Raw genomic sequence first — 27,118 nt, 5'->3', positions numbered from 1 at the left:
TCAAACTCATAAGAGCACTTTTTATTTGAGGCAAAGAAAAGCCTAGCTGAAAGGATTACAGTTCCAAGCAATCAAAACCCCACTGTTAGAGGCACTATTCTGATTTTGTGAATTCAATTTAGAAAAGAGTATTTGGGTTGCATGTTCCCCAGATCCCCAGACTAGAAGGGCAAAGGAAAACTGAAGAGACTTCTACTAATCTACTGATTCTGCTCTTTGGACCCGACACCAAGCTGGCCGAGCCCTCGCGGGTTTGTCTAGAAGTTGCTGACCCACCACTGAGGGACACGGGCCAAATTACGCTACACACAAAAGAGCGAGGTGGGAGACGGCGGGTCACCTGGGCAAGGGCAGGCGCCCGCAGCTTCAGAACGCCTTCAGAACTCCTCGTGGAAGGGGTAATCCCTGTGGGAGGCACAGCTGTCAGGAGGAAACAGGAACACATTAGCCTTTCCTGGCTGAGACTGCTACCGTAACCAATTTCAAATAGAAACGATGTCTTGAGTGTTGTACATTAATGCGTATACACGGAATCTAGAAAAACGGAACTGATGAACCTGGTAGAACATGGATTTGTGGGTACAGCGGAGGAAAGTGAGGGTGGAACGAAGGGAGAAAGTAGCACTGACATATATATATACTATCATGTGTAAAACAAAAAGTCAGTAGGAAGTTGCTAAATAACACAGGGAGCCCAGCCTGGCGCTCTGTGATGACCTGGAGGGGTGGGGTTGGGGGAGGGCAGGGAGCCTCGAGGGAAGGGATATATATACACACAAAACTATGACTGATTCTTACTGGTGTACTGCACAAACCAACACAAAATTGTAAAACGATTTTCCACCAATTAAAAAACAAAGCAGACTCAGATACACAGAACACACATAACACAGCAAGTGCTTGGAACACAGGGGGCAAGAGGCCACTGTCATCTCCAGAAGTCTCCCAGGGCCAGTGGGAGCTGAAGTGAACAACTAAAGATTTGCTATAGGAAACACAGGGAGAGGGGACAGGCTGGACGTTGAGCTGGGGGTGGAAAGATACAAGAGTTGTTTGCCAAGGTTCACAGTCTTATGGCCTGTGTTGGAGGTATATAGTGTTGGAAAGCCTGGCTGGGAGGAGTGTGAAAGGCCTCAGGGTGAACCCTGCTTGGGGAAAACAGCTCTTTCCTAATCCATTACACATCAGTGGCCTCCAGCAGCTGCCCTGCCACATGCTGTGTCAGCAGCTGGAAGGAGAAAGGAAACTGAATGATGAGCGGTTCTCAAAGGAGAACAAGGATGGAACCTGGTGACTGATTCACTTCTCTTGTCTCTCTCCTTTGCCCACTAGATCAAACAAGCCTTTAATGTCTAAAGGGTCAGTGCCATTAACACATACAGGGACCTCAGAGAGGGCCAGTGGTAAACTCGCCTGTGGCCACAGCATGGCAGCCGCACGCTCACAGGCGAGAGTTGTTAATCAAGAAGCAAACCTGGGGACACCTGCCGGAGGAGTAGGGGGACCACCAGGGATGCCAGCTAGGAGCTGGAGGGAGAGAAAGGGCTGGAAAGACAGCTAGCACCCGGGCTGGCCTGAGGGAACACTCAAACTCTGCTTAGGATGGTAACTACCAGAGGGGACAGAGAAGAACGGTGAGGTCGGACAACACAAACAGGGACAGGCAAGTTCTTAGTCTCCGTGTAAAATGGGGAGAGTCTCCTTGAAAGCAGGAAATGTGTTTTAAACTTTCCTGAGTTAATGTAGTGGAACGAAAAGGAAAAAGAAAATAAAACCAAACCCTACTTCCTTGTCATCTCCTTCCAAACTACAAATCAGAGGGAACACAAGGAACCAGCTCATGTCTACTGGAGGGGTCTAGTGGCTCCAGTGTCAGAGCTGGGGTGCTGGTGGGCCCCGAGCACACAGTCTTCCGACCAAAACCCTCTCATGAGTCCTTATGGATAAAGAGTCACGGGGAAATTCTTCCAGGAAGGTGGGGCAGGAGCCACCTGGAATCATCTGGTTTCATATGAGCCACTTAATTTTGAAAAGGAAAAGTTAATATATCTAGATGGGTGGGACAGGGTAGGAGGGAGGGGATCTATATAGACATAGCTGATTTACTTCCTTGTACAGCAGAAACTAATGTAATGTTATGAAGCAACTATACCCCAGCTTAAAAAAAAAAAAAGGAGCTGTTTGGCCCCCAGGTTACTGCAGGTTAGGCCAACAGTGCACAGGGTGAGGAGAGACTAGGGCAGGGCGCCGGGCATTTCCCCGGAGCTGAGTGCAGCTCAGCTGACATGCTGTAAATGCTCCCTGCTGCACACGGAGAAGGCCAGGTAACATGAACAAGCCAAAGCTGCTGCATGAGCAGGACCTGGGTGGTAAGGCCTCCGGCAGTTATTCTTTCGTCTGCATCCCTCCAGGGGCTCTCCCGGCACTCACCTCACCAAGGCACAGGCCCTCCAGTCCCTGTTGTAGCTCAGCAAGGTGTTCATATCCTCCTTGTCCAGTTCAAAGTCAAAGACCTAAAAAGAAAACAAAACAGAAACCACAATCCGGTAAAGCTCTGTAAATAGCTATCCAACACAGGTAAGGGCTTCCCTGGTGACTCAGTGGCAAAGAATCTGCCTGCCCATGCAGGAGACTCAGGTTCGATCCCTGGGTCAGAAAGATCCCCGGGAGAAGGAAATGGCAACCCACTCCAGTATTCTTGCTTGGAGAATCCCATGGACAAAGGAGCCTGGGGGGCTACAGACCATGGGGTCGCAAAACAGTCAGACATGACTTAGCATCAACAAAATCCAACACAGAATATAAAAGCATATGATCAGCTCCAGGCAGGACCACTGGTGAGATGTTGCCTGCTATGCGGAGGAGCAGGAAGGTAGACTAAACTCAGAGAAAGTTTATTACATGGCCACTCAGAATGCACATGTTTTGTCTGGGTATGATACGAACGATGAAAACAGACCTTTGCCTTCCAGATCCTCCAGGCAAAATGATACTTCTTTTTTTTCCTATTTAGTTCACTTCAAAACCTCTGCCCAGGGAATTTCCTGGCAGGCCAGTGGTTAAGACTCTGTGCTTCCACTGCAGGGGGCGAGGGTTTGATCCCTAGTCAGGAAGCTAAGATCCCACATGCCATGTGGCCTGGAAGCTTAAAAATGAGGGAGGGGGATGTATGTACACCTATGGCTGATGTGTGGCAGAGACCAACACAATATTGTAAAGCAAGTATCCTCCAACTGGGCTTCCCTGATGGCTCAGATGGTAAAGAATCTGCTTGCAGTGTGGGAGACCAAGTATCGATCCCTGGGTCGGGAAGATCCCCTGGAGAAGGGCATGGCTACCCACTCCAGTATTCTTGCCTGGAAAATCCTATGGACAGAGGAATGTAGGAGGCTACTGTTCATTGGGTCGCAAAGGGTCAGAAAGGGTCGGACACGGCTGAGCAACTAACACATCCTCCAATTAAAAGTAAATAGGTTTGAAAAATAACAAAAGTGGGTCTTTAAAAAAAATTTTTAATGAAAATTTTTCCAACGCTTTGAAAAAATAAAACAGGAAACAAAAAAATCCATCTCTAGCAGAATATGTGGTTCTCATGCTGTTTTATCACTTTATCTATCTCCTCCACCCTGCCCAGGCCCCAGGTGGACAGCAGCTGGTGTTACAGCCGCAGCCTCCAACCAGTGGAACAGGAGTGATCAGTCGCTCTCCCTGGAAACAGAGTCACAGGAACCAGGGCTTGGGTGAAGACTGAGAGCTGCTTGCCTCAGGGTGAGCAGAGGCTCAGGGGCACTGGCACTGGGACCCTCCTGGTGAGCTCGTCTCCTGACCCGGCCCCCGACACTGGTGCGGGAGGCAGGCAGGTGGGCAGGAGGGGCTGTGGAGTCAGAAGGCCTCCTCGGCTCTGGCAGGTGCCCAGAGGACCGCACAGGACACCTCACTGGAGCCCTGCAAGGTCTCTGCAGGCCACGGAGCTGTCAGCACGGCAGTGTTTCCTGAGTGCACCAGGTGCTGTGTGCATCTTATTTCATCTTCGTGATAACCCTTGAAATAGGTTATCAATTTTACAGATGGGGAAACTGAGCCCTGATGCAAATCCGGGCAGCATCACTCAAGAGCAACATTTCTCAGGCAAATGACAAGTCCCAGCACAGGTGTGTGTGCGTACAACGAGGCCCAGGGCCCACCCTGGCACAGCACTGCCACCCACGAGGAACCAGTGTCCTGTGTCTACAGTGGGCTCCCTGTCTGAGCGGAGACGGCGGGGGGCCCACACTTGACCATCCAGAGGCCTGGTAAAAAGCTGGCCCCTCCTCCACCGAGGGGGCCCCGGGGCGACCAACCAGGGCTTACCTGGAAGTTCTCAGCAATGCGTTCAGGTGTCACTGACTTGGGGATCACGATCAGGTTCCTCTGTATGGGGAATCGGATCAGCACCTGTGCAAAGAGATGTCAAGGGCGTACGTCCATCAGGAGCTCTGCACTTTCCACTCGCCCAATCTGACCCCCAGCCCGGCCCACACCCTAAGAGAGAAACCCCAGAACTTCACAGTGAGGAGTCCAGCTCAGGGGTGATGCCTCACACCCTGCAAGGAGGAAGGGAGGCGCTCAGTCCCCCAGCCCAGCTCTCAGCCTCCGTGTCTCTCTGTATGTTACTCCCTGTCTAGGAGCTCCTGCTAGCCTTTGGGAGCACACAGCTGAGCCCTTCTGCAAGCAAAGATGGGCTTTCCTGAACAAGGGTGAGTGTGGACCCTCATAGTAGCCTTCAGAGGTAGCGGGGCAGGTCTGATCATCCCCAGCCCCATATGGTCTTCTAAGGGTCCTCTGTGCCCTTTCTACCACGCTTCAGGACCCAAGCCATACGTCTGGGGAGGGCTGACTGGGCTTGCTCCTCCAGGCTAACGGGAACCACCACAAATGCAGGAAGTTCTGGGAACAGTCACGAGAGCCTGGAAACGGCCGTACCTGGGCTGTGGTTTTATTGTGCTTGTCTGCAATCGCTTTGATCCTGGGGTCCTCCAGTATGGAAGGGTCCTCGGGCTTGGCCCTGGAGATAGACAGCAAGATGGTCTGCGTGAGCGACCACCGTCACCACTGCTCAAGGCAGCCATGACCCTAATCCTAAGGCCCATTGACCTCAGAGGGCAGCCCGCCAGTCTTCTCCTCAGAGCTCAGTTATAAACTTACAACCCTTTGAGGAAAAAAGGAGGCATCCTGCTACTAAAAATGCCAACCAGGAAACCCAACAGGAGGCTCCCAGGAGATCTGCTGATCACCTCGGAAGCACTCTCCTTGATGCTGAATTTTCCTTTTTCAGCCATTTCTAATCTCTGCCAACAGATAAGAGAACATGACCCCATGGAGACTCACCAGGGCCTGTCAGGAGAGCCGAGGGGACTATAGGCAGTCACCACAATGCCTTTGGAGTTGCAGTACTGGATTAACTTCTCCTGAGTGAGGTATGGGTGGCACTCGATCTGCAGATACACACAGGAGGGTTGATGCTGCCCATGGGCACGGGCCACACCGGAAGTCCTCCCTGGCTAAGACCCCTCCCTCCAGACAGAAAGTTATGGGCAACCCGCGTCCCATCTCCTGGCTGGGCGGTGACAACTCTTGCTTCCCAGCTAGTGTTCTTGACATTAAGGATCCTAGTCTTGTTACCATGGCCATGGGCCTCGAGGTTTTTTTCTGGCTTTGGCCATTTATCAACTGTGACAGGTCTGAGGATGTCAATGTCTGCACACAGCTCGTCTCAAGACTCTGAGTCATCACAAAACCCTTTCTCTCCTGCAAGTTTCACTCAGATGTGGCACCGTCTTTTCTGAGCCATAACTCAGGGTGTTATCCACACCAGGTGGTGTGGATAACAAGGAAGTGCTAGCATCAGAGTGTCACAGAACAGTCTCCCATGCACACCAGCTCCCCTGCTGACATTACCTGGTTAACCGCCGGCTTGTATTTTAAGCCAGGTTTGTTTAAGATCTTCTCCACTTGGAGATGGTTGAAGTTGGAGACTCCAATAGCTTTCACCAGCCCTTCGTCCACCAGCTCTTCCATGGCCTAGAAACCAAAGAGGGTCTGCTTGCTGCTGACATGTGCCCAGAAGGACAAGGACCAGAAGCACCTTTTGTACCAGCCAGCTTAACAGGTCATGCCCTTATTATTCAGTGCCAGCAAGTCAGATCTTTGGGAAGACAAGAGGCATCAAGACAAAAGCCAGGATGGCTTTAATGAGGCAGGAAGAGCCACAGCAGTGACAGAATAACAATCATGGTGAAAGAAATGGTGGAGCAGATCATTCACGCCTGGTCCCTTACGAGGAGGCCGGGGAGCCAGCAAGAAAGGGGAGGCCAAGCCAGGGGCCGCCTTACCGTCCAGGTATCCACGAAATCTTTCTCACTGGGAATCACGTTGCCGTCCTCATCCAATGGGAAGAAGTCCTTCCCAGGCTGCAGTAACAATCAAAAACAATCACAGACCTGCAGAGATCTGCTGGGGCAGACGCACTATGGAAAGCAAAGTTCTAAAACAATTACTCTAAGCTGTAACAGCTGTCTGTTTGCAGAGGATAATCAAGGGCAAATTCATATCATTGGGAAAAAGAAATAGCAGACAGCTCCTGAAGCCTCTAGACCCCTTTTCTATCAGATGGGTGGGCACTGACCATTGTGTGGAGATGGACAATTCTTGGTCAGTGAGATGAAGCCTGCCATGGATGCGGGTGTGTGGATAGCAGGGGACCCAGGGCCCATGTTCTGGCTAGACCCAAGCCTACAAAACCACCACCTCGCTGAGCCTTCCCAGCTTATTGTGAAAAAAACAAAGGATGTAAGTCAGGCCCAGATACACCACAGTGCAATAAAATAAGAGCTTCAGGGTAAAACCCACATGCTTTCACACTGGTTGATGAAGCAGAAAACTGAGCCTGTGGCTAGAATGGAGGCTAAGGATGGAATAACTCTAGAGTTCTTTTGTGTCAAGAGGTAGGTTGCCGAGGTTTATCAAGCTTCCACAGATGTCATGTGTATGGAATACGGGAAAACGCATGCATTAAGTGCAGGGTGCAGGCGTGTGTATATATATGTGTGTGTGTGTATGTGTGTGTGCGTGTGTGTATATATATGTGTGTGTGTGTGTATATGTGTGCGTGTGTATGTGTGTGTGCCTGTGTATATATGTGTGTGTGTGTGTATGTGAAGGTGCCTGAAGTGGTGGGGAGTGGTGGCAGCTGATGACGCTGCCTTATGGGCAGGAGTGTCACCTCAGCTGTGTTCACTGTTGCAAAGGTTGAAATTACCCAATTACCAAATAACAAAGAGTGGTGCTCCTCCAACTCTGAAATGTGCACGTGAGCCACCCTTGGTTTGGGTCAGAGGGCTGGGTGGGGCCCGAGGCGGACTTCTAACAAGCTCCAAGGCGAGGCCACTGCTGCTGGTCTAGGGACCGCACCTCGAGTGCAGCGGCAGGGACACACAAAGAGGGTCTACCCGCTTGCGACCTGCTAACAGCAGAGGGCGATGCCACTGGAGACCGCTGAGCCCCTACCTTGAAGCCTGTGGGCCAGTGGATGAGGTAGAGGTCCAGGTAGTCCAGCTTCAGGTCGCTGAGCGTCTTCTGGCAGGCACCTTTCACCAGGTCCTTGTCGTGATACGTGCACCACAGCTGAAGCCGGGGAGGGAACATGCCTTAGCCCGCAGGCCGGAAGCCAGATGGCTCGGGGACAGGGGACTCGCTTTCCGCACCCACAACCCACAGACTTCACCGTGATGCTGTCAACGGTGGGGACAGAGATTCTATTGCACACGTGAATCCTACGTTCCCAAAGGAAGGGAGGATAATCAGGTCAAGGAACCCTTTCAGGAGGACCAAACTGAAGGCACAAAATGCAACGGGCAGGTTGGCAAGCCAGCCCCAGGCCCTGAACATAGTTCCCACCAGGCTGGTCTTCGTGGGGCCAGCCTCACCCTCCCACCCGGTATCTCTTGGATACCACCAAGAGAGCTCGATCTGCAGAGGGGAACCAAGTCCTGTCCTCAGAGATAACCCTCTGGAAAGGGGATGCTAACCCATAGCCTCAGCCTCATCAGCAAGGGGCTCCAGCCAACGGGTCCCAGTGGAATGACCATCCAACAGACAGGCGAGCCCTGGAGCCCACATGGCCTTGGGTATGGCCTTGAGTCAACACCTTTGCCCAGGAAGAACTGCCTGCTGGGTGATAACCCTAGCCATGTTCAGAGACCCCAGAGTGTGGTCTTGGCCCCTAAACAGATGCTGCCCTGGATGAACATGGACGAGAACCCTCCCTTAGGCTCCCCTGCAGGGTGGGGTACCTTGCTGACGATGAAGAGGTCCTCACGCTTCACCACTTTCTCCTGCAGCTTTGCCTGGAGGGCCAAACCCACCTCGTTCTCATTCTGGTACACGTGGGCACAGTCAATGTGACGGTACCCAAGGTCGATTGCCACCTTCACAGCCTCCGTCACTTTGCCTGGAGGGGACTGAAAGAAACAGGAAATGGAAGACAAGGGGTAAGACCAAAAATGAAACAAAACACAGTCTGCACAGAAGCCAGGAGGAAGGGAACCCAGGCTTCTCAGCAGCTCTTGTTCCTTCAAGGCCCCCGCAAAGCCAGGCCACCCGAGGTGAGATGCCACAGTGCTTCACTTTAGGAAAATCTGACCACCCTTTACTAGCAGCACAGATCACCTTAACTAGATGGACCAAAGCCCCTCGCTTCCTTGTTTGTTCAGCATCTGTTGATTTACAAATCACTGTGGTGGTAGAGAAGACTCCTGAGAGTCCCTTGGACTGCAAGGAGATCCAACCAGTCCATCCTAAAGGAAATCAGTCCTGAATATTCATTGGAAGGACTGATGCTAAAGCTGAAGCTCCAATACTTTGACCACCTGATGCAAAGAACTGACTCACTGGAAAAGATCCTGATGCTGGTAAAGATTGAAGGCGGGAGGAGAAGGGGACAACAGAGGATGAAATGCTTGGATGGCATCACCAACTTGATGGACATGAGTTTAAGCAAGCTCTGGGAGTTGGTGATGGACAGAGAAAGCCTGGAGTGCTGCAGTCCATGGAGTCGTAAAGAGTTGGACATGACTGAGCGACTAAAGTGAACTGTATAAACAAAAGCCCCCACTATCTCAATCTATTAGGTTCCTAAGATAATGAGGGAAACCACTGCTTTCAAACAACTCAAAATACTTCAAAATCACTGTTAAATATTCATTCCAATTACTGTTTGGTTCACGAGTTTCGTCAATGAATGCCTATGACTTATTTTATCCTTTTACAAGTGGATTCTGGTATTGGTCATCACTTGTTTTTATGCAGTTTGGGGAGTATCAAAGTCAAAAACGACTGCTGCAGGTTCAAAGGCTTGTGCTCAAATCTCACTGTGCAGGAATCTGCTTTAAGAGGTGGAGGCGGGAGGTGGCCGCTCAAAGGCACTTAGCGGACAGAAAGGAGTTGACAGGAGGGGGAAATGGGATTCATGGAAGACCACCATATGGTTTGTGGTCAGAGCTGCATAAAGACTGAACGCTGCCCCTGCTTGGACCATGTGCACATCTGGGTGAGCAGGAAGGCACAGAAGCACCCCGCCATCCAGCACCCAGCCTGACTGCGCACACACCATCCGCACGACACTCCTGTTTGGACCAGAGAGGTGGAAAACAAACACATGCATGGGACTGTTGGGTGAATAGGGCGCGTTCCTCCGGAGAGCTGGGGTAGAAAAGAATGAGCAGGGAACTCCCCGGGGGCCGTGAGCAGCTGCAGACATCTGCTGTTTTGATATCAGCTGTTGCGAACAGAGGAAGGCGGAGGAATGCAAGACCGAGCCATGAGCTCGCTCGCCACCATGGAGGGAGCAGGGTGGGCAGACGGGCAATGCTGACCTCGGGTGTGACATCAGACATCTTCAGACGACCTGGCCATCGCCTAGGTCCCCGAAGGACCCAAGCTGTTCCTGCAGTCTTCCCCGCCCTTCACGGTGAGAAGAACAGGGCAGGGAACCTCAGCATAGCCAGAAATGCCACAGCGTCCCTGGGGCCCCCTGTCGCTGATGAGAGCAGGGCACACCCCTTCCCAGGAGAGAGAGCCAGGTGGAATGTAGAGACCCAGGAAGGGGACTCCAGCATGCCATCAACTTTCTTCAGGCTTGAAGGTACCCTGGCTGGACTTTCTCTGTGGGGCCCTGTACTGTGCTGGCCTAGCAGCTCACTGCCCTCAACCCCGGGCAGAGGGCTGGCACCTTTCCGAGGCCTGGCCACGCACTGCATCTGCCACAGTGACAGGTACAGGGCCCGAGATGTAATCCCAGCAGGCCCACAAGATTCCACCTTTGGACTTCAGCTGGCACTCTCAGGACACGGTTTCATTCTGCTGGCGACTCTGTGCGGGGAGCACGTGTGCCAGGAGGTGCTAGACGGAAGTGGGGTTTGAGGGGCAGATGAAGAGTGGAGGAGAGATAGCTCCTGGTCACGTGCTTCATAGCCCTGGATCTGGTACTCCTGACATCCTCTAAGTCAGTGACTCCCCACCCCCAACACATTTTCTTTCCTGCTTAAGATTAAATTGGTTATTTGGTTCCTTGGGACCAAAAGAGTGCCGAGTAGGATAATCAAGGCTGCTGAACAATGGACCCAAAACTGGGAAAAAAAAAAAAAAAGTTCTTATGATGCTTGTGTAGATGAGCCAAGGACAGAAATGACCTACAAGAGGTCACCAAGAAGCTGTGGCTCCCTGACCCTTGCCCGGACAGAGAAGACTGATTAGTTGGGAAGCAGGTGCTGAGAAGCTGAGTCCAAACTGCTTTCAAAGGACAATGAGGAGCAGAAGCAAGGACTGTTGGGCATTTACAAATTCAATACGTACAAGCTGTGGCAATCCATAAGAGGACTACAGCAAACGGATACTACATGCTGGCTTCCCCTCTCCAGAGACACCTTCGCAGTAATGGGAGGGAAGGCTGTGGGGGGCCTCCAGCCCTGTGTGCAGTGGGGACAACGGCTCTCACCTGTGCTGGGCAGGCCAGGACCAGCCCGGGGACAGGCATGAGGTTACTAGAAGGCTTGTGCCAGGGCAGGTCCTATCACAAATGGAACCTGACCCACGTGGTGTGCAGCGCACAATGGCTCGGAGAGAAAATAACAACAGCTCCCACTTATTATGGATCAGTCTTCACTAGTTTTTAGTATATCACTGAATTGCATCTCCACCACAACCCTGGTTATCTGTGATCTCTGGATTAGGGAACGAAGGTGTGGAGTTTACGAAACTGGCCCGTGATTAAGCAGTGAGAAAGAGATGTCGGGGTTTGAACCCTGGCACCAGGACCTGAGGGCCAGCCTTGGCTCAGAGGTCTGTCCTTGGAGGAAGGGAGATGCTGGTCAGGGAGAGGACAAGTCACCCGGGCTTGGAAAACCATCCTGAGATGAAAATGTACTGGAATCCACAAACTACGTTCAGTACTAATTACCCAGAACCCTCCCCCGAAGGAGGCTAAACTAACTTTCCTCATCACTAATGAAGCAGCCACTTTAAGATCTGGTGGGGGGCGGGGTAAGGCTCAATAAACTTGGGAATGCCAACACATGATTACACCATCTTCTCACCCCCTGGCCACACTGAAAACTGCAAACACAAGTCAGGGGTCCAGACTGAGACTTTGAAAAGAGGATAAGTCATGAAAATATGTTTCTATACATCTAACAGGAAATCCACAGAAAACCAGTAGAGGAAACACCCAAGTTATAAGTAACCAAATTATACAAATCATATAGGCGAAATCATGTTTGAAACTCACTTCTGCCACCAATCTGTCCTGTGACTTGGGCACATCTGCCCATGCCCATCCCCTCAGAACTTAGAGCTCTGAGCTTGAGCAGCAACTGGACAACATTCTAGCTGATGGTACCAAGTGACATCGCTGACACATCTCTACCCGAGACCCCCCAGTCAGTTCCACAAACTGGGCCTATTTCCTTTTCATGTAACACACGAGGCCAGGCAGTCCCAATTCGAATAATTACTATCCGTGTCTCTCTCTCTCCTCTCCTCTTAAAACCCAATCATCTTCCGCTCTGCATGGAGCTCGTGCAGCTAGTTACCTTAATATCCTTCCCTCTGTTCCCTCTGCAAGTCAGAAACAAACAAACAAACAACAAAAATACTCCAGCTCCAAACTTGGAGAAGGGAATGGCAATCCATTCCAGTATTCTTGCCTGGAGAATTCCATGGACAAAGGAACCTGGCAGGCTACAAAGTCCATCTAAAACAGTATCTCAGACATTGACTCCTTTGTAGTTTTAACATGCAGATGTCTGGAAAGAGAGGACTGTGTTCTTTCTGACTTTTTTAAAATATTTTCTTCAGTTAGCAGGTATCACTTTTGTAATGAAGAGGGGGGATAGGAATAAAGGAAATTTTACTTTGAGGGGAAAAAAACCTGGGTAAGAAGTTTAACAGTGTGCCAATGATAAACTTGGAGCAAAAAATAGGGAACCATAACTTCTGATGTAAACTGATAAAGAAACAGGGCGTCAACCTCTAAGGCCTTGAAAAGTAACACATCAGAAAAACGTTGTCACTGAAAAGCATTGTTTAACCTCTTCTGATTAAACCAGCTTCACTTCAGAGAAGCTCAACCTACATTTAAAAAAAAAAAACTAACCTTACTTTTTAATTATCGGTTTTGTTCAAAATATTAGTGATGTCATGATATGATTTTCTGCTTCTCATTGTATATAAAGCATTTCAACTACATGTATGCTAAACAGACATCTGTGACCTAATTTCTCAAAATGTATTCCAACTTCCAGTTAATTTATTTAGAATCTTCTGGAAAAGAAATTTGCAAACTTTTTCTGTTAAGTGGCCAGACAGAAAATATTTTAGGCCTTGTGGGCCAAACAGTCTCATCACACCTGTTCAACTCTGCTGCTGCAAAAACAATATGTAAAGGAGTGAGATGTGTTCTAATAAAACTTTGCTTATAAAAACGTGCTGCGGTTTACTAACTCTGGGGGTTGCTGGAAAAGCACACAAAGTAATGGGCATTAGGCAACAGTCCCTGTCTTGATTTGTCCTATTTACAAATAACATTCTCGTTTGCAATTAAGCACCTTAATAACCAAAAGGTGAGACTTCCTTGAGATTCAGTGGTTAAGACTCTGCTCTTCCAATAAAGGGGCACTGGTTCGATCCCTGGTCAGGGAACTAAGATCCCACATGTCATGTGATACAGCCCAAAAGCAGACAAACAGAAACCCTCCCAAAACAAAACAAAATAAAGGTATCCTGATATTGAACGTAAAGATATTCTGGAGACTGAAAGGGTTTATACCCTGCTCCAGTTTAATCAATGGACAATAAGGTCCGGGGAAACCTGAGCAAGCTGGGCCAGCTTGCCTGCCCTGTGCTTACACATGATGCCCGTATCCATCGATTTTGTACCAAGAAGTCTTCAAGTCTGCCACACTCATAAGACTCCAATAGAATAGGCATCTGGGAGAATCCAGAGAATGACAAAGTCTTTCACCTCAACAGAGGTGTTTTTATTGCTTGGTGCAGATAAGCCAACCTCATTTGGCTCATGTTCAATTACGCCCAAATCTACAGTTTAATAATGTAAAACATAATTTCATATGATAAAGAGCAGACTGCCGAAGAAGGATCTTTTTCATTGTCTTATCACATGAAAACAGTCCATTTTGGCTATTTTTTTACACCAAAGCTCACAACCAGGTCTGGCCACAAACACAAACCAACAAGAAAACTGAGATTAACTTTCTCTCCAGCTGTCCTAAATTACACCACTGTCTCCACTTGGTTGTAATGGGGGTGGCCCAGGGCTGGCCCTGCGCAGGCAGGACTTATTTAAGTATCTTTGCTCTTGAAGAGCTGCAGGTGGAGGCCTGCAGGGAGATGAAGTAGGTGAACAGAAAGACAAGCTACTGGTTTAGCTCCGACGTTTCTAGCCCAGGATCCCAGGCCGGCAAGAGCTTGGCCTCAGTTCTTTCTCAGCATTTTCTCCTAAAGGAAGTGTTCATCAACCTCAAAGAGGCAAAAACCGGTTTGTTGGGGGCAAAAACAAAAACACTTAGCTTATAAAATGTTCTGTGGCCTGTCAAAGGGTCACAAGACACACACAGATGTACTGTCTATCTGTGATGTTGAATTTTCATTGGGTGGGGGACATTTAGGGGGAAGTGTCTCAAAGGCTCGTGGGTGTGGGCAGAAGACGATGGAAAAGCAGCGGAGAAAACTGTCCTCTACTCCTAGGCTTGGAGTATGTAGGTAAGTTACAATGGCCATTTACCATCAAAAAGTTTCCAGCTAGTTCCACACATTTATCAGCAACAGGACACTGGTCAGCATCAGAAGTAATCTGTTTTAGCCGCTTCCTGGGAATACAATACCCGTGGCTTATTTATTGTCCACTGGGGAAGGCAAGCCTGCCAAGGGGAAATGGCCTCTAAGCCACATGGGCTTGGAGGCATAGGTGTTCTTCCAGGGGACTGAAACCGTCACCTCCAAGGAGAGGAAGGGGGAGTCTGAGGACCTTCAAAGTAACTGACTGGAGACTCCCAGAGCCCTGCCAAGGGTCCGAAGGATACAACAGAGCCACCATGATACGGAAGATGCATGGGAACCAAGAACTGCCCTCACTCCCAGGGCTTCCCCCAGTTCTCACAAAGATAAGCAAATGGTATTTGGGTCACCCCATTTTTGTCCGGCATCTGTGAAAATATATATTTTACACATACAGGGGAAAGGTATCAAACACTATTCATATACTTCTCCTTATAAAGAAGGAACTCTACTCCAAGCCCATACTTAAACCATTTATCTCCCTGTCACCTCCCCTACCATGCCTCTACAAGGTTCCAAACAACTTCAACTCCTCACCCACTGCCCCACATCTGAAATTATCTTACTTCTTCATATTAATTCAACATGTTATCCTCAGGATACCTACCATTTCCAGGCTCTGTGAGCAGTTCTGTAAATAGTTTGTGACCAAGTCAGTCGCTACCCTTACACTCAACGAACTTACTGGAGTGAATGATCTAAACACACCAATTTATAGAGCTATCTTAACTAAATATACATCCTTGGGAGTAGGTTTTAAGAGTTCAACCAAATGATAAAGCCCTAGTTTTAAATCAACTTTTACTCCTTATTTAACCCGAGAGTACTGATTTTGAAACAATGGACCTAAGGTCCCAGTTTTTAAAACCACAAACTTATAAGGCTCAGAGAGGTGGTGGTTTTGTTCCAGAGACACGTGTCTGTCTGTGTGCTGCCTCAGAAATTGTAATTTGCCACTGCCAAGGAAGTGTCTGTTCACATCCATTCCAAGAGAATAACCTGCGACAGACCGAATTTTACTTGGTACAATGGTCATAATTCAATTACACCCTTAGAGCCACCACTGGATTTTTGGAAGGAAACACAAGGCACATATAACTGATTCCTTTGTCCAAGAAATACTTTTCCTGGGAGGCAACTCCAGGACAGTGAACGTTTACAAGATTTCAGCTGCTGATGTTAGGGTACAGATAAATAGCATCTTCTGTCTCTTTCAGACCGTTTCAAGGTGCCTTTAATCTCTATAGTCTTTTCTTTTCTTAGTGTGCAAATGGCTAATGCCCAGTCCTATATTTAAAATTCCTGGAAAACCCGATTCATAGCCGTGGAATGTAATGTACAAAATACCCCAAGATAACTTATAAGCTGTTTAAAATTTGGGGGTTTTGCTTCGGCTTCCGTAACATCACTCGGTGCTCCCCAACTGTCAGATACTCAAGACTACCATTTTTACTCCTAACCTTTTCCTGGGGACGCTGTGAAGAGGTTCCAGAGGTGCCGAGGTTTCAGGAGGCAGTTTTAACTACCGATGCCAGCCCTCAGTTTTGCATGGGCGGGAACCTCCCCTCACCACCCGCACCCGCGCAGATTCCTTCGTCCAGCACAGGACACTCCGAGGGGCACGCCGGCCTCCGGGAGTTCAGCGACCAGCGCGTTTGGAGACAGTGTAAATAAAAAGGTCCTAGGCACACTCGTGCCGCCTAATTCAATTACCTGCAGACTCCAGGCTTACCTTGGGATCCTTATTCCTGAGGGAGCAAAGCCGGAAACGGTTAAGGATCAACTATTGCGAAGAAAGACAGAAGGCGCGGGGGCCCGCAGGTGCGGTTAGGCAGGGACGCCGGCGCCCCACGCCCCACGCCCCTTTTAGCTCTATCTCTGGGAACGCCCCTCCTAGACCTTCATCCACCGAGCCACAGCGACGGAGACATGGGAAAATTTCCCTTCGATCGGCGCCCCCTAGTTGCCTTTCCAGCTGAGATCGGATTCCAGCGGATCGCATGCACGAGGAGTTATGGGGTCGGCCACCCGCGAGCCGTTCTCAAGCACCCTTTCCCCACCCCACCGTAAGTCCCCCGGCCCGAGACCGAGGCGAGCGCCCCGCCCGCTTCAGCGCCCGGGCTCCCGAACCTCAGGCCCAGATCCTGCCGGTACCCGACCAGCCCAAGCGTGACTCCCTCGAGGCCTGGTGTTCTCCGCGGGGGGCACTGCTCAGGGTCACTCTCGGTCTCTTCCCGCCCCAGGCCGCGCCGAGCACTTAAGCGAACCCCGGAGCACGGTCGCCAGAGTACTTACCTTCCAGGTGCCCAGCCCCAAGATGGGCATCTTGGCGCCAGTGTAGAGCACGATGTGGTTGGCCATGATTGCTTGAGCTCTGCTGACCGGGATCAGAGAACCGTGCCGAGCAGGCTCAGCGCGGTTCTTTAAATAGCGGGTGAGGCAGGCCGAAGGGGCGGGTATGATGGGTGTCTGGCTCGGCAAGCGCAGCTTCTGATTGGCCGCCCCGGCAATCAGGATGCCGCACGTCTGTTAGCCCGGGGGGCTCTGCGAGGACGTGCCTCCTGCTAGGTCCTAGCGGCTCCGGATTCCTTTTGAGTAGGCGGTTTACCCACGCCCCCACGCCCCGCAGCGAGCTCCGCCAGCAGCTGTGGCGCGTGGAAACGCGAATGCGTTAGCAAAAGTAACAGAATTCCCATAAATAATAGCCTGGGAAGGAGTTTTGGTTTTTCTCTCTCCTTTTTTTTTTTTTTGAGAGCGCAAAAGGATAAGTTTATTGTTCAAGCCTATTAGCATGGTTTTTTGGGAATTTGACCAAAGCCAGGACTTTAATTTGTAGGAACACACTGGTGAGATGGTTGGCTGTCATCACCGACTCAATGGACATGAGTTTGAGTAAACTCCAGGAGTTGGCGATGGACAGGGAGGCCTGGCGTGCTGCAGTCCATGGGTCGCCAAGAGTCAGACACGACTGAACTACTGAACTGAACTGACTACTACTTCTGGAGTTTAGCGCCCTTTGCTCTTAGTAAGGTGCACCCCAGAGAAATGGTTTGTATCTTGTTGCAGAACATCAGCTTGAGATTTAGGTGAGCCTGAGTGAACTCCGGGAGTCGGTGATGGACAGGGAGGCCTGCCGTGCTGTGATTCATGGGGTCGTAAAGACTCGGACACGACTGAGCGACTGAACTGAACTGAACTGAGCCTGTAGAAGGAGGTAGCAACCCACTCCAGTCTTCTTGCCTGGAGAATCCCAGGGACGGAGGAGCCTGGTGGGCTGCCGTCTATGGGGTCACACAGAGTCAGACACGACTGAAGTGATTTAGCAGCAGCAGCAGCAGCCTGTATGTAGCCTCCTAGGGCTATCTTCACACTCCGCCCTAGATGTAAGCTGTTTGTACATAATGTAATTCAGCAACCCTTTCTCCTAAAGCCAGCCTCTCTTGAGGTTAGGAGTCCCTGATGAGCTTAATCTAAAACACGCAGAGGACATTGAATCTTTAGAAAGTAAGGCTCTATGGAAGCAGCACATTTCATACACAGTAACTTAGCAAAGCTCTCTAGATGAATAAGACAGAAACCCACAAAAGAAAAGATAACTTTAATATTGTAGCTTCAAGTATGCCAAATTAGGAGGAGTTAGATGAATTGGGCTTCCCAGGTGGCGCTAGTGGTAAAGAACTTGCCGGCAAAGCAGGAGACAAAAAAGATGTGGGTTCAGTCCCTGAGTGGGAAAGATCCCCTGGAGGAGGTCATGGCAACCCACTGCAATATTCTTGCCTGGAGAATCCCATGGACAGAGGAGCCTAGTAGGCTATATAGTCCATAGGGTCGCAAAGAGTTGGATATGACTGAAGGGACTTAGCAGCAGCAGGTAATGAGTTAATCAATCCTAATTGGCAGTCCTAACACATTCTTTCCCAGGATAACCAAAGGAAAGTTGCTGAAAGAGTTTTGTGGACAATTTTGGTTTCTTTTAAACAACCCCTTTCCATTATACCATACTCTACCTCAACCTTGCTCTTTCTGCTCTATCTCCCTTTAATATTTCCCCTAATTATGTGAGATCGGGAACTACATTTGCCTGGGGATGACTCAGAACCCAGACCTTTCTGAATTCCATTCTGGTAATTTTCCTTTCAGTGCCTTTTAAAAAGTGCCCTGCCCCCCCACCCCCACCCCCGCCCCCAGGAAAAAAATGTGTACAAAACAGACTGGGCCAGAGATTTTTCCATTTACTTTTACAGAAACTGTTGTGGGTAGGCAAATTCTGATACTATTTGTCCCCCAATAATAGCAATTTCATTTGAGCCCTACAGCTAGGAACCTGGTTTGTGATAAAATAGCAGTAGTCATACCACTCTTCATGCATGACTCTGTTGGCATAGAGGCTGCTGTCCTAAGGGCTAGTCTCATAGAGAAATTATACACCTGGAGTGAGCAGGTTGGTATACACAGAAGGGTCATCTGCTAGGGACATACATTCAATATGAATGGCTTGTTGTGGTTACTTTGATGATTGAGTTTAACAGTTGACTGCATTAAGGCATAACTGGCTAAAAATGGAGTATTCTGACTGGGCTAGCACATGTAAAAAGTCAGACCTGTGGATCTTCTATAGCAATGGCTGTACTATAGTGGGGACATACTGTTGTCATAATCACTTTACTGCTCTGTTACGTCTGTAATCTTTGTAAAATGCTGTGGTGCACATATCAAAATTATGTTTTAAAAAAAAACCGTCAATGGAATTCTTCTAAGAAACCTTCTAGTAATCCCTAGCAAGAGCAATAAGAACTTTAAAGGACTCTAAACCAATAATCCTGTCATGAGAACCAGTAATCTCATTCTGAGGGAATAATTTAGAAGGAAAACACGCATACCTGCACACAGACACCTCGCTATAAGTGTAGGGCTGGGACTGGGCAAGTGAGGCACTTAGGTGAAAAATTGCAGCCTGAATGTGGATACTTCCTTAATTTTTATACCCTTGGCATTTCACTTGAATCACCCTAGTCCACACACACACATGTATGTTTGAAAAACAGTTCTATACACACAATGGAAAACTATAAATGTCCAACAATAGCAAGAGACACGGTGTAGCTTAAGGGAAGACAGGGGTTTCCTGGTAGCTCAGTGGTAAAGAATCCACCTTGCAATGCAGTGACACTGGTTCAGTGCCTGGTCTGGGAAGATTCCACATGCCTCGGAGCAATTAAGCCCTAACGTGTGCGCCACAACTGCTGAGCCTGTGCTCTGGAGTTGGAGAGCCGCAAATGCTGAGCCTGAGAGCCACAGCTACGGAAGCCCACACACCCAGAGCCTGTGCTCTGCACCAAGAGAAGCCACTGCAATGAGAAGCCCATGCGTGGCAACAAAGAGTAGCCCCTGCTGTCTGCAACTAGAGAAAGCCCACGTGCAGCAACGAAGACCCACCACAGCCAAACAATAAAATTAACAAATCTTTAGAATGAAGACAATCTAGATATAGAGAAAAATATATATGAAATAACCCTAATGTTACCACAGAAAACAAAGTCATAGATAGGACATGGTTACAAACATGAAAAAAATAATGTGACATATGGATAAAACTAGGAAGAAGCCGAAAGTAAGGGTAATACTGTTTGTCAGATTATTTAATTAGTAAACATTTTTTTTATGCAATTAAAAGAATTTCCTATTAACTCTCCAATTTCTGTAGGATAAAACTGAAACTCTTTAGCTTGGCATTCAAGGTCCTGTGAAATCTGGTATAACTCTGTAAATATATGAGAAACTACCAAATTGTACACTTAAAATGGTGAATGTTATGGCATGTGAATTATATCTACGTAAAGCTGTGATCATCAAGCACACGGAAGTTACATGCGACCTGTCTGCACAGGTTAGTTGAGGTGAATGGAGGCAGTGGGCTCTAGTCACACCATCCCTCAAGGACCCAGGCTAGAGCTTCCACCACCTCGTTCACAGATTGCCCCAACCCAAGTCTTCAGGGTTTGCCTCAGGAGAGTCAAAGAGCACCGAACAATCACAAATGAGCGATGAATTGTTTAGGCCTGGAAGTGGCACACGTCCCTTCCATCTACAATCTTGGCCAGACCTAGTTGCAAGGTCCTATTTGTCTTCACTGAGATGGGCAAGCATCATCTTCTCGTGTGCAGAGGAGAACAGAATACAGTAGAATACAGTGATAAACAAAGTGTATTCCACGAGGACAAATAACTATTGAGCCCATATTATGTCTCAGGCACTGCTTCAGTCACTTTGTGAGTGCATACTTGTGTGCTAAGTCGCTTCAGTCGTGTCTGACTCTTTGTGACCCTATGAACTGCAGCCCGCCAGGCTCCTCTGTCCATGGGATTCACCAGGCAAGGGTACTAAAGTGGGTTGCCATGCCCTCCTCCAGGGGATCTTCCTGACCCAGGGTTCATACATTATATGCAGGTGCTGCTGCTGACAGGAATAATATAATAGCTCATTTCTGTGCCTGGCACTATTCTACAAACATTGTATGCATTAAATCATTTAATCTTCACAAGTATCTTCGCAGTGGGTAGTATTAGTCATGGATTTTACACATGAGGAAACTGAGGCATAGAGAAGGGGGGAAATATTGCTAAGGTCTCATAGCAAGTTGAGGGCTTCACAGGTGGTGCTAGTGGTAAAGAATCTGCCTGCCAGTGCAGGAGACACTAGAGACAAGGTTTTGATCCCTGGGTCCGGAAGATCCCCTGGAGGAGGAAACGGCAACCCATTCCAATATTCCTGCCTGAAAATTCCCATGGACAGAGAGGCCTGAAGGGCTTCTGTCCACGGACTCACAAAGAGTCTGGCATGACTAAGCATGAACGTGTAATAAGTGGCATGGTCAAGATTTAAACCCAAAGAGTTTGACTATAGCACCTGAACTCTTCACTGATACACAGGTGGCTTTCAAGTCATTTTACTGTGACTCACAGTAAGGAATAGATTGCATTTGTTGACTGAAAAAAAAAATGTACAACCTAAAAGTTGAGAATTATGTTTTATTTGGCAGACTTCCTAAGGATTTATGCCTGAGAGTCAGCCTCTTAGATTGCCCTGAGGGACTGCTCCTAAGGAAGAAGCTAGCATACTAGGAGTTTTTGCAACAAAGATCAGATGGAGAGATCAGTAAAAGATTACTGTTAATTAAAGGAAACCAGGTATCTCAAGCTAAGGAATTTAGCGATTTTCTTTGTATGGGAAGATGCAAGGCTCCGGCTCATTGAAATCATTCCTTTGATATGCACCTCAGCTATCTTTGGTCAGTATCCTGGTTTTTTTCCATCCTGAATCCCTTCAAGGTACACTGTTGAGGGGTGGCTGCAGGGGCTGATGGCTTGCTGGCCACAAATTCTTTTTTTTTTTTATCGATATGGCAGGTGAAAAAGCTGGCATATGTGTATATATAACAGAAACAAAAGACCTACAAAAAATTTCATCCTTATTATGTGTGGCATACTCTGATAGTGCATATTGTTTTATTTTTCTAGTATTGATTGCAACCATGATTCACTCCCAGTTCCGTGATGAATGATTTTGTGATCCACTCTTGGGTCATGGTCTCCAGTTTGGAAAACTCTGCCCTCCATCCACACCGTGGCCTCACCACGACTCCTCATTTCAGGTAGCAGGAGAACTGTGATAACCAGACTCTGAACACCTGACCAGAGCAGCACCCAGAGAAATCCACAGTGTGCGCATCCCCAACAGGCCAGCAAAGGTGTCTTTTATCCTTCGGTACCCTTGGAGGAGCAATCATCATTTTGGAATGAGAACACCTGAGACTGGCCCTCTAGAAATGGGAAGCAAGGAAAGGCAAAAGAGAAAGTGTGGAGGTCACAGGAAAAAGACAGAGACTTCAGCCCGTGTCAGGGAATGGGCTGGACGTAAGAGACTCAGGGAACTTGTCTGATGGAGGGCTCCTGTCAATACTTAATTGTGTTTGTTTGCAAATGAGGTTTAGATGGTAAACAGCATTGGAAGAACTGTCACTATTAACCTTCCTCATAGATATTGCAGGATAGCAAAAAAAAAAAGAGAGAAAGCGAGACAAACATCATGTCACCCTTAGCACAGTTCAATAAATTCTTGTGAATAGTAATATCCATGTGAGAAGTGAAGGTGTTAGTTGCTCACTTGTGTCCAACTCTTGGCGACCCCAGGGACTGTAGCCCACCAGGCTCCTCTGTCCATGGAATTTCCCAGGCAAGAATACTGGAGTTTGTAGCCATTCCCTTCTCCAGGGGATCTTCTCCCCAACCCAGGGATCGAGCCCAGGTCTCCTGTACGGCAGGCAAATTCATTACCATCTGAGCCACCAGGAAAGCCCAGTAATATCCATGGGTGCCTCCTGTGTATCAGGTGCTTCAAATTCATTTTCTGATTTGATCCGTATGGCCTCCTGGCCAAGACAACTGACTATATTCCTTTCTCATTTGGGGCATCAAAGAAACTTGAGGTTTGGTAATATTAATTTTGCAAGACCAACAAGTTAGTAAGTGGCCTTCTTTTAAAATTTTGATATTTTTGTTCATCATGGATTTTTTTGGCATTAATATAGGTTTTTAAAAATATTGCATTAAAATATAATCTATCTTGGTTACTAAAATTTTTGGTGCTCTCCTCCCCTTAAATTCTGTGTAGAGGCAAATTTCCCCCTCACCTCACATTGCCTAAGAGCATCCAAATAGGAAGGAACCAACTCCCAGAGGTGGGGTTACTGGCACAGAGCATTCATTATCCTCCCCGTGAGCATTCATGCTGTCTACACTCTTACAGTGCATGTGTGAGAGCACGTGAGGGCCTGTGCGGCCTTCAGCACAATTTCCCGTCCCTGCAGCTGTGACGCCACCCTTTTTCTTCGCCTCAAAAAGCCTAAGAGAAAGGAGACGAGTGAGGGAAGCACTGTAAGAAATGCCTAAGACATTAAAGAATTCTTTATCCTGGGGTGTGGTGGCTCTGTGGCTGAGAACCTCTGCTGCCCATGGCTTCTCTTTTCTGAGTGAGAGGACTCAGGATGCTTGTGGCAAAAGGAGAGACTTAACTCATACATCATTGCCAGCTGAGGGAATGAATGGGCCTCGTATGCAAATAAATGTCTCCTGCACTCCGATTTAGGAATGGATTACTAGTGAGATTGACGGGTCTCCTGAGGTGGGGATGGAGGGTATCAGGTCAGTGATTCTACAGAATTGATAACACAGGTGTTGGTATCTTCAGGAAGCGTGTCATTCCCCATGAGCATGGATTTGGATGAGGTGATTGATAACTTCCTGGCTGCCTGCCCCTGTTTCATCCTCAGTGCATACTTTTGCTCAGAAAATCTTCTAGAAGAAAAGGTTTCTGTGCACAGATAAAGCACACGCAGTATTAGCAAGTTTGGCATCTTTATGGGAGAGGTATATTCAGTCAAAACTTCATTCACTTATACTATAGGTATTTACTGAATATTTACTGTCAACCCACTCCAGGATTCTTTGCCTGGGAAATCCCATGGATAGAGGAGCCTGGCAGGCTACAGTCCATGGAGTAGCAGAGAGTTGGACACAACTGAGTGACTAACACTTTCACTTCACTTTCTATGCCAATAAGTTCTGTTTTAGGTTCTGTGATTACAAAGATAAACGGGACAGTCTCTGGTCATATGCAGCTTCCTCTCTAGCCTGGAAGAGATAGTAAACATACCTAAAAGCAAGCTAATGTAATATCCAGCTGCTGCTGCTAAGTCGCTTCAGTCGTGTCCAACTCTGCGAGACCCCATGGACGGCAGCCCACCAGGCCCCTCCGTCCACGGGATTTTCCAGGCAAGAGTACTGGAGTGGGTTGCCATTGCCTTCTCCAATATCCAGCTAGATAAGGATAAGCCATGTGATAAAAATAAAGGAGGTGATCAGGATAAAGAAGAGGGCTAGGTTGACAGTCTGGACAAGGAGGATGGAAAGTGAGGTGAGCCATGTGCATACTTAGAGAGACACATTCCAGCAGGTGAGAAGAAGCCTCCATGGACCTTGAGAGTGGTTGAGTTGTTTTGCGTATATGAGGAGGGGCAGAGAAGCAAGGAAAGATGGTGACTCTTCTTATTTGCTGAAGAAGACACCCCAAATACCTAGGCAGCAGTAGGAGCTTATCATTTAATGACACTCCTGCTATGTCTTCTGTACCTTTGTTTTGATGGTTTCAAGATGCTATAATTTGTGCTTTCCTTTACTTTGGTGGGGGCTTCCCAGGTGGCGCTAGTGGTAAAGAACCCGCCTGCCAACATGGGTTCAATGCCTGGGTTGGGAAGATCCCCTGGAGGTGGGCACGGCAACCCACTCCAGTATTCTTGCCTGCAAAATCCCATGGACAGTGGAAGGCTATAGTCCACGGGTTGCAAAGAGTTGGACGTGACTAAAGCCACACACATGCACATTACTTGGGTGGGCTGTTCCAGAATGTGCCAACCACCAGACCCCTAAAAACTTTGTTGATGTGGCATGCGTCCTGAGTCTTGGTGGGGTTTATTTCCCACCCTCTGGAGGACATGCTTCATTCTAAGGTCTCCAATGTACTAACCATTTCTTGCTGGGACAGTCCAATTAGTGTGCTGTGGTTGGTATAGTGAATCCATGGGGGATGTCCTGAGGTCCAGATATCTTTGGACTATGACAGAAGACAAAACAATTAACTTAATCCTGGGGAAAACCTGTAAATGCATACTATTGTCCGTTCTGTCTAAATGGAAAAAGCCTTTGATTCTCCTTATTGGTGGGAACAGAAAAACTCTTATTTGCCAGGTAAACATAAATGCAACAATTATTGCGATAGACCATGGAATCTAAGCTGGATAAAGAGGGAATCAAGGATGAAGGGATGTTGACTGTCTAGTGAAGGTGGAGGTGAGGGACAGAGAAATGAGATAAAATTAGTCGGTCAGAGGTCTTAATGGTGCCAAAGAATTGATGAAATATGAGTGTGAGAGGAAATAAATGGGATAAGAAGTATTGGTCAGGATTTGATGCTTAAATTTGAGATTTAATGGTAATAGGTTTATTGGTAAGTAACAGTTGGAGAAGGCAATGGCACCCCACTCCAGTACTCTTGCCTGGAAAATCCCATGGATGGAGGAGCCTGGTGGGCTGCAGTCCATGGGGTCTCGAAGAGTCGGACACGACTGAGCAACTTCTCTTTCACTTTTCACTTTCATGCATTGGAGAAGGAAATGGCAACCCACTCCACTGTTCTTGCCTGGAGAATCCCAGGGACGGGGGAGCCTGGTGGGCTGCCGTCTATGGGGTCGCACAGAGTCGGACATGACTGAAGCAACTTAGCAGCAACGGTAAAGAAGGGGAAATTTCATAACAATTGAAGGGGGTCAACTAACTGAGATATTAGAATTATGTGGATATTGAAGATTACCTAGAATAGTTACAGAAGCCCTAGAGAAATGTGGAAAAGTGACCCTGAGGTCAGTAGAAGGGATCATGGAGCTTACAATTTGATGCCATGTGCTGCACAGTATATGAGATGTTGAGAGAGGAAAAGAACTAAAAGCTGCAATATGCCAGGAGTGTATTTTCAATTTTAGGCTCAGTGGAATGAAGATTGGCAGAGGAAAAACGGCCCCCTCTTAAGAGAGCTCTGGGAGTTTGTGATGGACAGGGAAACCCCGGCCTGCAGCAGTCCATGAGTTCGCAAAGAATCGGAGGCGACTGAGCGACTGAACTGAACTGAACTGAACTGAACTGAAATTATCCCCACTGAACTGAACTGAACTGAAATTCTCCCCACTCCACACCGTCCCACCTCTTTCAAACTGCCTCAACCTCCAGGGCCAAGATCAGGGTGAGCTCAGGGAGGCATTCGCCTCAGGCTCGACGTTTCTCGCAGCGCCAAAAAAAAAAAAAAAAAAAAACCTCAGTAATCACGATGCATACCATTTTAACACTTGAAAAAAAAAAAAAAAGGAATAAATTCATTAACCAAATGGATATGATGATTTCATAGACTGATCACAAGGTTGAAAGAGTTAGAATGACGGGTAGGGAGTGCCTGGGGGTGGGGGAGGGCCCCACATTTCATTGTAATTTTTGAGGACTCTGCGAAAATCCTGAAAGAACTCTTGTCTGCTGCTGCAGGCATCATCAGTTTCATCAGAATCAGGGCTTTGAATGCCTGTTTGAATCACAAGATTTTGTTGAGAAATGGGAACACAGTCCCAAGAAACTCACGGACTTTGCAGAGGCAGCACATGCTGAAACTTGAGGCAGTTTTTTTTTTTCTTTTGTTAAAAGAAAAGGAAATCCCATTGTCAACACAATTCCCCAAGCTTCCACATTTATGAGAGTGAATGAGTTATAAATCTTTGTACATGTTAAAATGTTATTTCTGAGAAAGAAGTACATTTTTAATGCAATAAAAAACCATTATATATGTACAATTAGGAGAATATATTTTTGTGTGCATCTTTTCAGGGAAGGCTTCCAAGCTTCTTTTTTTTTTTTTTCCAAGCTTCTTTTAAGATCCTCATATAGTCTAGTCAAAGCTATGGGTTTTAGTCATGTATGGATGCGAGAGTTGGACTATAAAGAAAGCTGAGGGCCAAACTGCAGGGAGATCCAACCAGTCCATCCTAAAGGAAGTCAGTCCTGAATATTCATTGGAAGGACTGATGCTGAAACTGAAACTCCAATAGTTTGGCCACCTGATGCGAAGAACTGACTCA

General features: G+C 47.9%; 1 protein-coding gene and 1 long non-coding RNA gene across 6 annotated transcripts; one reads left to right on the top strand and one right to left on the bottom strand.

The window, feature by feature from the left end:
* On the bottom strand, positions 1-16,787 carry AKR1B1 (aldo-keto reductase family 1 member B). Of its 5 annotated transcripts, none has more exons than XM_086395569.1 (10): positions 16,684-16,787; positions 8,331-8,498; positions 7,546-7,662; positions 6,372-6,449; positions 5,938-6,060; positions 5,368-5,474; positions 4,963-5,044; positions 4,351-4,434; positions 2,431-2,513; positions 1-420 (listed from the first exon to the last, which is right to left on the bottom strand). In XM_086395569.1, the coding sequence occupies exons 1-10, from the start codon at positions 16,747-16,749 to the stop codon at positions 378-380; spliced, it is 951 nt and encodes a 316-aa protein (XP_086251695.1). In that variant the 5' UTR covers positions 16,750-16,787; the 3' UTR covers positions 1-377. The 5 variants fall into 5 exon arrangements, with proteins under 5 accessions (XP_086251695.1, XP_086251698.1, XP_086251694.1 ...); XM_086395572.1 differs by lacking the exon at positions 16,684-16,787 and adding an exon at positions 16,121-16,394; XM_086395568.1 differs by lacking the exons at positions 1-420; positions 2,431-2,513 and adding an exon at positions 3,497-4,041.
* Positions 16,318-26,839, top strand: LOC147373767 (uncharacterized). Its single transcript, XR_015162062.1, has 2 exons — positions 16,318-16,454; positions 25,982-26,839. It is a non-coding gene; the product is annotated as an uncharacterized LOC147373767 (long non-coding RNA).
* Positions 26,840-27,118: the final 279 nt, after the last annotated feature.

Source organism: Bos grunniens, chromosome 4, assembly GCF_055505025.1.
Source record: "Bos grunniens cultivar Pamir isolate PY7600 chromosome 4, Bosgru_T2T1.0, whole genome shotgun sequence".
Classification (NCBI taxonomy): domain Eukaryota; kingdom Metazoa; phylum Chordata; class Mammalia; order Artiodactyla; family Bovidae; genus Bos; species Bos grunniens.
Note: the sequence above shows the minus strand (reverse complement) of the source record. Positions and strands in the feature narration are given on the sequence as shown.